The 12,772-nt window shown below is 33.1% G+C and overlaps 1 protein-coding gene across 3 annotated transcripts in view; it reads right to left on the bottom strand.

The window, feature by feature from the left end:
- LOC143246407 (ATP-citrate synthase-like) overlaps positions 1-12,680 on the bottom strand; it is a 59,795-nt gene extending 47,115 nt beyond the window's left edge. Inside the window, exons 1-2 of one of the 3 annotated variants that reach the window (XM_076493056.1) lie at positions 12,581-12,680; positions 575-768 (exon numbers count right to left, since the gene is read on the bottom strand). In XM_076493056.1, the coding sequence (XP_076349171.1) occupies positions 575-730 (156 nt within the window). In that variant the 5' untranslated portion in view covers positions 731-768; positions 12,581-12,680. Of the gene's footprint in view, positions 1-574; positions 769-2,852; positions 2,973-6,711; positions 7,032-12,580 lie in introns of those variants that run through there. The other 2 variants (XM_076493057.1, XM_076493058.1) reach the window with 2 other exon arrangements.
- Positions 12,681-12,772: the final 92 nt, after the last annotated feature.

The following is a 12,772-nucleotide window of genomic DNA, read 5'->3' as shown; positions in this document are numbered from 1 at the left end:
ACTAAATATTGAAATTATAATCTACAATTTGATATAAGTTTTATTGGCATACACTCATTAAATAATAGTTCAATAAAATTTTGAATGTAATTCTACATATATGACAACACGGCCTTTGACCCATGACCATAACATGACCTGAAGAGATAGGGTTATAGGCCAAAAGATAAATGGGTTTAAAATTAACTCCTCACTAAAGCATGGTTTAGGTTTGTGTCCAAGATCTGTTCAACGGTCACAATGAATGTAATTTCACCATATTCCAATAATTGCTTGTTTCTGTAGTTTCTTTTATTCCCTTGTTTAATATCTTAAACATACTCTGCAACACAAGCTTCACATTGCTTGTGAACTATTAGTAAGCAGCATTCTGGACCAGTGGATCTTTCCATCCATTAGTTCTCACGGAAAATGAATGTAAACTTTAATTTAAGACATTGGTTATACACACACAAAGAACTATCTAAAAGAATGTAAAATATAAAATTTCATAACAGAAGTGTTACATATCCTATTGTAAATACACAGTCTGTACACATAGTTTTCTACATATAAATTTAGCACTCACACTTACTTCTGTTTTTAACCATGAGTTATTTGCAACCAGATCTTCCCATCTTGTGTTTTCCTTAACACTAGCATACTGGCATTTGACAGCATTTCCACCACTATTAAGAAATCTGTTCAGTAGTTCTTTTCCTGTAGCTTCATAAATGGCCTTGGCAGACATTTTAAACTTGCAGATCTAAGCACTCCTATCACAAAATACTATAAAAAAGAACATCTTTACCATTTTTTTATCATAATAATACTAATTTTTAGTAATTTATCAGAGTAATAATTCTAACATCTTGAGTTCAAAACTTGAAGCTGTCACTGACCAATAACTTAAAGTTAAGAATATAACAGCGTATCTTTCTTTTTTATGATTTTTATTATAAACTACTGAGTAGTTAAAATTTTTTCACATTTACAAATTAAATATTCAGAGAGCAATAAGAAGGGAAGTACTCCTATACATTTCACTTAAAAGCTGTAACTAAAATTTCCTTACTGCAGTGGTTTTAAAACTTTTTTTCACTAATGAAAGCCCAGCCCACTTGTCTTGATTTGCATAACCCCTCTGCTGTCACTTGCAAGTTTTTTTATTTCTTAATTTTACTTTGTTCAGTGATACTTTTGGCATGACACAGTAGTTTATGTTGCACTTCCATGATTACTGTTTCTTTATATATGAAGTAGCATGTGCCACGATTTACTGTACTGTAACAAGGAAGCAAATACCTGTAGTAAACCCTTTCTTGAATCATGTTTACCTGAATCATACTACTGCCAGACATTAAATATAGGTTTTAAACTTGTAATTTTACAAAGGAGATATCTATTTCACTTTATTGTTTTGAAAATATGAACACTCCCACAATGCCATGCAAAACTAGAAAGGATTGGATTTTCAAAGAATTATAAAGTTGGAGGAGGAGGAGGTCTAAATAAAATGATGATCACAAAGTTATTAAAAACAGGAGCTTGTTACCCATTGTGGAGCTATAAATATTTGTACCTTACTAAAGACAATTTATGACACTTTTCACTGATTTTTACGTGAATGATTAATATCTTCTGCAAGAGAGAGTTGGACTGCTTGATAACCATAATGAATAAAAGAGCTCCTTCAAAGACCTGTGGTGGGTTTCAAATTAATCATAATATTTCAGAAAATCCTTTATAGCTCTCTTCAACCTATTACACATCAGGAATGGTCCAGACCAACCTTCCATAAAGGATTAGGAGCATAAAAGATATCAGAAAACAAATAATATTTCTACTGTGTACATCTCTACTTTTTACCTTTAATTGTATGTGTATGTGTCTCTGTCTATATATTGTGCCATGGAAAGAAAGGTGCAGATACACAATTGGTAAAGTACCTGGATAGATACAAGAAACTATTTTTTCTTCCATCTTCAGTAGCGAATAGCAGTATAGTTTTGTTTTTGTTTGTTTATTTATTACAAAGCATAAAACTACACAACATGCTAGTTGTGCTGTGCTGTTTGTGGGTAATGACTACAGATTCTTAACAATACAAGCCTCAGACTGGATTACCAAGGGACAATTTTAATATGCTTATTCACATTAAAACATGTGCCTTTAAGTTTTTAATTTACTGACTGGTACTTGACATTAGGTTAACTATAGATAATAAAATCTCACAATAATACAACTTAAGAAAAATGGATGTCTGCCTATTATGATTGCACTTAACTGAGCCAAACTTTCCTTATGGCCAGCTCAACATAGCTCTATCCACGATATGGTCATTAATCTGATTAAAAATCTATGTCCCTGAAGGTGTAAATGTTGTTTACAATGCATTTTGTACACACACAAAATTTTAAAAACATTACAAATTAAGATATAAAAAATAAAATACAAAAACAGCTTGAACTAATTTAAAACAAACAAACAAATAAGTTCAGATTATAAACATAATTATATTGGAAATAATTAACATCACTACAAATATATACATGTTAACCTTGCAGTGAACCTGGGCTGTTGAATTACATCTGTTACTAAAAAAAGATATTCAATGATCAAGAGCAGTGAAAACAATAGATTGATTATGTTCATTATCTAGTATGATGTAGAGTCTATTGCAACTCAGACTTTCACCCACAAGCTTGACAGTACTTTAGTTCAAGACAAACTCAAACATATTCTTTACCAGCATTAAGAAAACACAGAATATGCAATGTTTTATACTCTAAACTAATCAACCGAGTTTCTCACCAAATGCATAATTAATTAATATTTCAAGCCATAATTTTTATTAGCCCAAAAAGTTATACCATTCTTATTCTCCCTCCATACATGGGCTTGGGGCATCTCATTATCCATCTTTGTTTAAATCTATAGTTCACCACACTTTATAGCCTATTTGATACAATATTTTCATCTCTTCCTTGTTTTTCTTCTCTGTTACTAGCTGTTAACTTTCCTCTCTGCTCTCAGTCTCATTAATTGTCTTCCATCAATCTCAATTCCTACACCTTCTCTATACAAACTTTCACTTCTTGTCTTATTACTGTGCTTAGCTTGTAGTCTCTCAAAGTCACTGCTACATTATATATTTCAAATGCTTCATTCTGCCACTTCCAATCTTTTCAGATGAAATTTCTTCACTGCCCCAAATAACAGAACTGGTCCAGCCATGACAGTCATGTTACTTAATTATACACAAATTGTTTTAAATATTTAAAGAAAGCACATGCTCTTGTGGTTGAACTTATAAATCCACAATCAGATATTAATTAACCAATACATAACTCAAAGAACTCAATGTCATCATTCAGCATGGTTTTAACGACAACCGACATTACCCTTTGCTGCTCTTTTCCACGTATGCCAAAACATTCATGAAAGCTACCAAACATCACCACAAATATTTAGAAGTACTCACCATCACGTTTACGCCAAAACAGTATTTTCACATTATAGCCGTGAAAGACCTACAACATCAGCTAAACATAAAAAATTCATCGGACAAAAATTTAGCCTAATTTATATTAATTTCTCGTGTTATGTTCTTATTGCATGCATTTCTGAATGGCCAACCATTCTGTTGCGTACAATCTAGTACAGTGGAAACACAAAATAAGGCACAACTTAGAGCAGCACACGATCATGACCTTAGAAAGTTTATACAAGAGAACGTCCGCGAACATTAGCCACAAAGCTGACTTGATACAATGGAATATGTAATATTTACTTGAGCAAAAGGATTAGCACATGCTTGCGATCATTTGGCATCCATTTAACAAGAACATCAAACTTGTAGACATCACCTGCTCCAAAATTTAAAAACCTAACCTGATAATATATTCTAAACTAGTTATTACAGTACAGGGTTTCTTTACATAAACATTGGTCATAGATGTACTTGAATTGTTTTCCAATATTTTTAAAGTGCATTTAAAAATTAGTGCCAAATCGTTTGGTCTTATAACATTTAAAGAATATCTCGTGATAACTGTTAATGCCTTACATGGATTATTTGCTGAAATTAGATATCTACAGTGAATAAAGAAGGAAAATTCCAAATTAGTAAAATAAAATAAATTGGGCTTTTAGAGTAAAAAAACCCCTTTTAAAAACTATTGTAATAATTTATTAACTTGTCAACATTTCGAGCAAACGTTCCTTTTCAACCCAAAGCAACAAGCCTGTCGGTTAATGACAGCATTACAATAGATTTTTTAAAGGCGATTTTATTTCTCTAAAAGTCTAATATATGAAATTAGATGACTTTGGAACTGGTGGTAGAAGAATGCTGGTTGTGAACTTAATCAAAGATTCCTTCTGGCTTTGACATCTTACTCACTGAGCATATGCACGGTCATGCTAGGAAGCGATGCGGTTCGAGAGTGAGGGATACCTATGAAAATCATCCCAAGTCAGTTTTTGAGCCTTCCGTGCCATGTGGCAGGCAGGATTCTACCATAGATGAGGATATCATGGAAAACGTGTCACGGTTTTAGGAATACATTGAGCAACTGCCTATATAATACAGTCAGTCACTGCTGCTATGCAGTCATCTATTGATGGCTTACAGATGATGGCAGGATCAAGTTCAGCAACAGCAGTAAAAGAGGGCCAGTTAGCTTGATCCAGCTTCCTTTGGGGGCACGTGGGTCAGGTGGTATTGAACACGGCCAGTCTCAAAATTATAGGAAAGTGACCACTGCCTCATGGGTCACTGTCAATGCTCTATGAAAAGTGGGAGTATAGCGAAGGGTAGCAAACTGAGAGATCAATAGCAGTAAAGGACTGACTAGGTGCATGAAAATAAGTAAAAGAGCCAGTATTAAAAAGATAAAGGTTGTGAGCTGAGAGCATATGTTCTATGGAGCAACCCCTCCCATTAATATCAGTACCTTCCCAAAGGCGATTATACTTATTAAAATATCCCAGGATTAAAAAGGGAGATGGCAACTGTTGAACAAGAGTATCAAGGTCTGACTGATCATAGGTCTCTTAAGGAGACAGATAGAGAGAACAAACAGTGATAGTACAACCAACAGAAACACAATGGTTACAGCCTCTAAGGGTATGTTGAGTGGCAAAGACAGGGTCGACACATGCTGATCAACATGCACTCGTCCATCACACAGCCTGTCATTTCTGTACAAAAAAAAACTACCAAAAGGTGACTGTTTCAACAGGTTTCAGAAATGTTGCCTGTAAGGAAAGACAGAGGATGGTAGGAAGCAATCAGTGCTTTAACGTCATCCAGATTAGAATGTAAACCTTGACAGTTCCATTGTACCAAGGTGGCCATTTTTATTTATGTGTAGGAAAACTGTGTGGAAAACCCTTCTGTTTATGACATCTTTTTTCTTTATTCGACTGGGCAAGGTCTTTGTCGTTGAAAAGGATTCCAGTGACTGAGGACATGAACAAATGATCGTTTTGCATCTTGGAATGGGAAAAAAAGATGTACCTGAGAAAATGTCCATACCCAGAACCAAAGAAAGTGGATCTTGGGGTTTGCTGAAATGAATGTTAGGGACAGAGATAGGTGATGACATTGATTTATCAACTTTATTAACCATTGAGGTCAAAGACTTTTCATTTGGTTTAAAACGATTCTTTTGGAGGCACAGAGAGATCTGTCTGCATTCCCACTGTAGTAGTGGAACAAAGTACAGCAGCACATGTTCAATATGAAGTGGTGGACAGTAACTTTCGATCCTCAGGGTGAGAAAAGTTTTGAATTGCCTTCAAATGCTGCACTTCTTTTTCCTCCAACAACTTAGGGCAAAAATGAAAGTAGGACGGGTGAGTGCCATTGCAATTGATGCAATGAGGGTCCATTTCACACTTACAGGCATCTTAGTCCTTGCCACCACAATGAGCACATGTCAAGGAACCACAGCATGATGTCTTCAAGTGACAGAGTTGCTGACATTGGAAACACCTGAGGGGGTTTGGAATGTATGGCCATAACTTGCAATTAAGATAACCTGCCTTGATGGTGGTAGGTGAACATGGTGATGTAAATGTGAAAATGAGGACATTGGTTGGCATCGTAATTCCATCTTTACAAGTGAAGATACACCTCACTGCAGACCAAGGCCAAGATGATGTGTTAGGGTTGGATCCCTCAATCACCAGGATCCTCTCGTCCAGCAAACACATGGGTGAATGTTTAGATCTCAGAGGAAGTAAATTAAAAGAACAGAACCTTTCCTGGGAGGTTCCCTCACCACCTACAGGAATCCACACCAGGGGACATTTGTTTGTTTGTAGTTCAGGTAAAGCTACACGAGAACTATCTGCTAGCTATCTTTAATTTAGCAGTGCAAGACTACAGGACTTTTTTGTGTTGTTTTTTTTATCAATTAATAATGGGATTGGCCGTAAGAGCTGAAAGGGCAAACACAAAAGAAACTTACTTATCCGGATATTAAAATACACTACGTGCGCACACACACGCGCGTATAAATAATTAAATAATCTAGTTAAACAGAAAGATTAAAGTAGACAGTATTTTACAATTAGAGCAGTGTGTAAAATAACGCAACTATTTGTTTTACAATTACATATAAAACAGTCCAAACAGACTAAAATACACTTAAATGTATGAAAGTTCAGTACACGTTAACTGAAACTTTTTTTATATCATTGTGATAGTTCAATGTATCATACTTGCTTATCACCAGACGATTTAGTGATAAATTATGATAGCGACACGAGCAACAAAATTTCGTAAAGCACACGTCACATATGCAGACAGAATTAAAAACTGATCTGTGACGTCGAGAAAACCCACTTGTCGAACCTGACGATGACCGAAGGTCGAAACGTTGTTCGCTCCTCTACGTAAAATATTTTCTTAGCCCAAACGAGCCGTTTTACACATATAAAAACTAATCTACAAAGTCAAAACTGTTTTTTGCAACTCGATATCATAATATTTTTGACAATGTTTCCGTTAAATGCAATAGAATTAAAATGTATACATCCACGCCGCCACAGCAAATTACCACGAAAAATAATAAAGAGGCGCCAAACAAGCATTCTTAATAAAAAAAACTTGTAGAATAACGTAGATATAGAAAGTCTTTATTATTCCTCTATTTTAGTTAGTTTTATTGAGAACAACTTTCTAAAATTAACTATACGTAGGGGTAAACTCAGGGAAGAATGATCCCTAAGAGATTGTGGTCAAGTTTTTGTAAGTCAGGACGCTTTTAATTTAGAAATCATGGTAACACGACTTGATATATAGGTAGAAATTGTTTTTGCCTTATAAATTTATTTAATAACATATTCTCAGCATTAAATATAATAATGCTAATAAAACAACACTGTATATAGCATTACCAGTTTTAAAGTATTCATCTAACATTAAACTTGTATATTTTTGTCACGCACTGAGTGAGTGTACCTGTAATACTGCTGCACAAACGCTCAAAAACTAGGACTAATACATTACACAAGACTTCTAGCATGGATATATATAAAAAGCTCACTGCTGGAATGCGTTAAGACATGGAGTTACGGGTAGCTCTGCATTATTTTCTATAGGAAGTACAAAATCTTCAAGTGTGATACTAAACATTTTGAATACTTCACGACCATGAAATTTTCAGCACAGTATTTTAATGTCACTGATGTGTATCTGATGGAATTAGATGAAGGGGATCCTAAAATCTAGTGAAAATTACATACGCACAAAATGTACTAAGACATCCAATTTTAAGCAGTAGCAAATACGGTTGTGTATTCCCGTTTTCCTGGTGAGTTATTTCACAAACTGAAAAGTATCATTCAACCTTCAAAATATCACCACATCCACAGACCTCAAAACCGTCCACGGTCTCGTTCAAGACACACAGTTTTGTTTCCAATCATCTAACAAACGATTTAGATTCACCTACTTTCCTCCACAGAATTCTGAAAATTAACAGATTATGTGAGTTTGTTAAGTATCAAACTACACACTGCTGTGTTTATCGTAGATACCCAAAGATGTTTAGCGGTACAAGATCTCAGACTTACAAGTTGAGTTATCAGGTGTAACTAGTTAATCAACCGCTAAAAAAAAAAAATTAAAACAGTAAATAATATAAAATTTTCAAAGCAAAGGTGCATAATATTTGTTTTTTGTTTTCATCTAGGCTAATTTGTACAGAACTACGGCATACTAAACTAAACCTATTAGGTAGAGTTAGTTTAATCAATCAAGGTCTTTCAAAGCAGTTCAGCTGAAGCGGTATGCACCAGTAAGAATAGAGAAAAAATTGTGGCATAGCATATTTATTAGCAAAAACGTAAAATAAAAATTACACTACTTCAAAACACCCTACCTGCACCTCTATAGTTTCGCACAAAAATACGTACGGGCCGGATTTAGTGTCTATGAACTCGTAGCGTGAGTACCCTTCAACTCAGGTCATTGAACTAATCCCCCCCACAAAAATAAGTGCATACCAGAAACTTTCAAATCACTTTAAATATATATAGCTCAACCTTCTTAACAGTTTATTTAACAAGGAAAATTCGTATATCCACGAATCAGGTTCAACCAATTGAATTTGCTTTGATCATCAAAAACGCATATTCAGGTCCAATGAATCGTTGGTCTCACACGTTATGCACTACACTACCTTGAAATATAGGCTAGTAAGTAATATTGTCGCAGTAAACACTTAAAATTAATTGTTAAATATAATTCATTTTTACACTTCATTTGAAAAGATTAGAAAAAATATCCAAACAAGGAACATTAGATAACACTGATAACCATAATAAGCATCAACCTTTAAATTTTATACGACTTAAACTGTTAAAGAAATAAGCTTTGGTGAATTATATTTCATAAATGAAATATTTATATCAGCTTTATTGAATAATTGATTAGAAATCGCATTAACTCAATTCCATTATACAAATATAATAACAAAAAATTTAGTAAAATATGACACCACAAAATGTTAATTCGAGAAAATTTAAGACTTCCTAACAGGAACACTGTACAACGTCATTGTCGGCCTTTGGCATAGTTCAAAATGAAACCAACTACACCGGATGTTGTTGGAACAAAATGTGGGTTTTGGCATAGTTTGTTTTGAATTTCGCGCAAAGCTACACGAGGACTATCTGTGCTAGCCGTCCCTAATGTAGCAGTGTAAGACATCAGCAGAGAAGGCAGCTAGTCATCACCACCCATACCAACTCTTGGACTACTCTTTTTACCAACGAATAGCGAGATTGACTGTCACATTATAATGCCCCCACAGCTGAAAGGGCAAGCATGTTTGGTGTGACGGGGATTCGAACCCGGGACCCTCGGATTATGAGTCAAATGCCTTAACCACCTGGCCATGCCAAACCCAAAATCATGTGGATATAAGTCCCATTATTTGGACTTTAGGCTTAGCCTACATTTACTATAATTTCCTTAAACTGTCTCAAACATGTAACCTGTTTGAAACACAATCTTTATGATAAATTGTATTTTTCATGATATTAATAAAAGAATTTATAAGAAATTTTCAACAACTTTAAAAAAATGTCTACTGAGAGAATGAATCTTTTAATCTCGACAAGCAAGCCACATATCAAAAATTATTTTTATATTACTGCAAGACTTCCTGTACAATGTTATTGTTAGCTTATATTTATTGTGTAGCTTTCACATTTGAAATAAAGTTATAATAAATATTCAATTTAAATGTTACTTGAAATGTTAATATATATTTTTAATGTTTAAATTGGTTCAAAAAACTGCTTAGCTCCAAAGAGGTGCTTCTTTTGAACAAGTTCTTTTATGTTCAACACTAGACTCTTACAAAGGAATTTAAACCATAACTCTGTGGCATATTTTGCAAAACTCAAAAATGTACACACGAGAAGTTTTTGTTACTTAGTATATGTGAGAAAAATTAATATTTCTTATTTCCTACTCCAACATTTGATCCTAATAAATTTACAAAACACTGATGAAAACCATATAACATTGTAAGTACTAACAACTACATATGTTAACCAAGCTTTTCACAATGGTATATATTCACAAATGGCAAATCATAGAAAGGAAGTGAGTATCAAAAAATGGTAGACAACAGAATATACATAAACTACATTCATCCCAAAAATACTTTCAAAGGAGCACATCTTAAAAAGGTAGTTTGGTTTTAAACGTGTTTTTAAAGCTTAATAGACATAACTGCAAGCTTTCAAAATTCCTTTTATTATCTTTCTTGTGATTTAATATTCTGTATATATGTTGGCAGACTACATGAAAGTTGTTGGTTACATGAAAGCATGTTTATTGTTGTAATAATATAAACATTTTAGGAAAACTTGATGAGGGTCCTGAACAGGTAAGGAAGCAATGTATTCACCATAAGTCTTAATAATTAACCTAAAATGTATACATAAAGGAAGCTTACAAAATAAATCAGTTTACAATTAACAGAACTCTGTTTGGGAACAAGCCCTTTTGTAAATACTACGAAAAAAAAAAAAAATAAAAACCACAGACCTACATAAATTACTTAAGATGAGTTATAATCAATTTCCATCTGAAGTGCTTTCAATCAAGCAGAACCAACATACAGCTTTTATACTTGGTACTCTGTACAAAATCAATCTTGATAAAACTTAACAGTGCAGTTATATGGAGCTCACATTCTAGCTTGTTAAAAAAAATAGTGGAACAAAAATTTTTAAGGAACTTAAATATGTTCTTATAAAACTTTTTTACTATAATACATGTATGTAACAGACTAATGATTAAATATGCATCTTAGAACAGATGAGCATGTCAGTCAAAAATAACAAATTGTGTGTCCTTCATAGTCACTGCTGTAATTTTCTTTAAATCACCACTGTTCATATAACAAAATAAGAGAGAGCAAAGTTTGATGATAAAATTCTTATAAACAGAAAACTATAGAAACATGCACACATAGACAATATGTCTTTTGTTCAGGTAAACTATTCTGCAACTTATGTGTGTGTGTGTGGGGGGTGCACTATGGGGAATAAACAGTTTGAGCCCCTAGATGAATAAATCCTCCTCATTGATATACATATCTTTCAGTCTTTCCACATATATTGCATATTTTTAAGTTGGTTAGAATAATGGCCAATGAGCAGCAGTTTATTTGGAGAAGCTAGGCCTTCCCAAGCCTCTAATATATGCCACCCCTGCATGCATACATAAAATTAGAATAATGAAAAGGTTTCTTACTGGTTGGGAAAATGATTACATACAAAAACTACTTTAAAATACCATAATTAGTTGCATTTTTTATCTTTTATATAAACAAATTTCATATTAACATTATGCACTATTTTATGCTGTCTATGCTATTTTTATTAATGGTGTGGAGTTTGGTTAGCTTTTTATTTAGAAAAACATATCTGAAAAATATAATGTACATATGTTAGAGTATCTTTTGGGTATAAATGGTTAAAAAGCAAAACAATCTTAATTGACGATTATAATATTTGAAATTTAGTACAGCATCAAATTAAGAGAGTTAGTAGTTTCGAAAGAAAACGTTTGAATTATTTTGGTTAGTTAAAAATATTTCAAAGTCCTATATCACTAAAAGACTTGCACAACTATGAAAACAAAAACTCAAAGCCAACATTAGTTCTGAATACACTAAAAACAACTTAAGTGATTTTATGTCACTTATTCTTTATCAAGATAAGCGTTTATAATTTCAAGATTTTAAAATGTGATGTTGATTATCTTGCAAACGCTAAAGGTATGTTACTGTAATTGATACTGTTCCAGAGTTTTCAAACTAGAAACCTGGTAACTCTGGAACAGTATCAATTACAGTAACATACCTTTAGCGTTTGCAGAATAATTATTTTATCTTGCATTACCCACAGAATTATTTCAACTGCAAACACTAATTTAAGCGTTAATTTGTACACTTTACATCTCCATTTTGCAAATTCAATCATAATATAAAATTGTATAAACTGAAATGAACATAGTATACACAAAAATAGTTCATCGTTTTTTATTTAGATGAGGCAATAATATACTATCATTATTTTACAGTAGAACGTAAATTCTCGTGTTTATTGCAGGTTATATATAATGGGCCTAAAAGTTTTAGTAAAACTCACTGCACGCAATTATCTAACGATTTATAATCCTGGGACTCCAAAGATGTAGAAACAGAAGTACCAGTAGTAGAACCGATAGTACGACTTTGTCTTCTGTTATTAACAATAACACTGTCAATAAATTATGTGTTAAAATGTTAAACTTTAAATCTCAATTCAATATAGGGTTAGTAGCCGACAGTCCAAGTTCAACTAAACTAATTTAAACCATCTTAAAGCTAAACATTTATCGTTAGTTTCACGCATGCCAGACATATTTTTCGTTTTAATTCAAAATAAATGACACAACATACTGGTACTTCAAATATCATACTTCTATGATAATAATATCTAAACGTATATGATTATTTACTCTAAATTTCGCCTACCAACAAAACAAAAACTGACATTCGTACGCAACCAAACTTTACCTTACCTATCACCTGGAGCATATACTCTCAAATATAAACACTATAACTCCGTCTGACAAGACTACGTATGACGTGTCATGAGTTTAAACGTCACTTCAATCGTATTAGTTCGGCAAGAGTTTAAAAAAAAATCACCTTGAAAGAAAGCAGCCAATAAAAATTGTCAACAAAAAATTATAAGAAAATATTTATATAGC

This window comes from Tachypleus tridentatus, chromosome 3 (assembly GCF_004210375.1).
Source record: "Tachypleus tridentatus isolate NWPU-2018 chromosome 3, ASM421037v1, whole genome shotgun sequence".
Taxonomy (NCBI): Eukaryota; Metazoa; Arthropoda; class Merostomata; order Xiphosura; family Limulidae; genus Tachypleus; species Tachypleus tridentatus.
The sequence above is the reverse complement of the archived record's forward strand: the minus strand, read 5'-3'. Positions and strand labels throughout refer to the sequence as shown.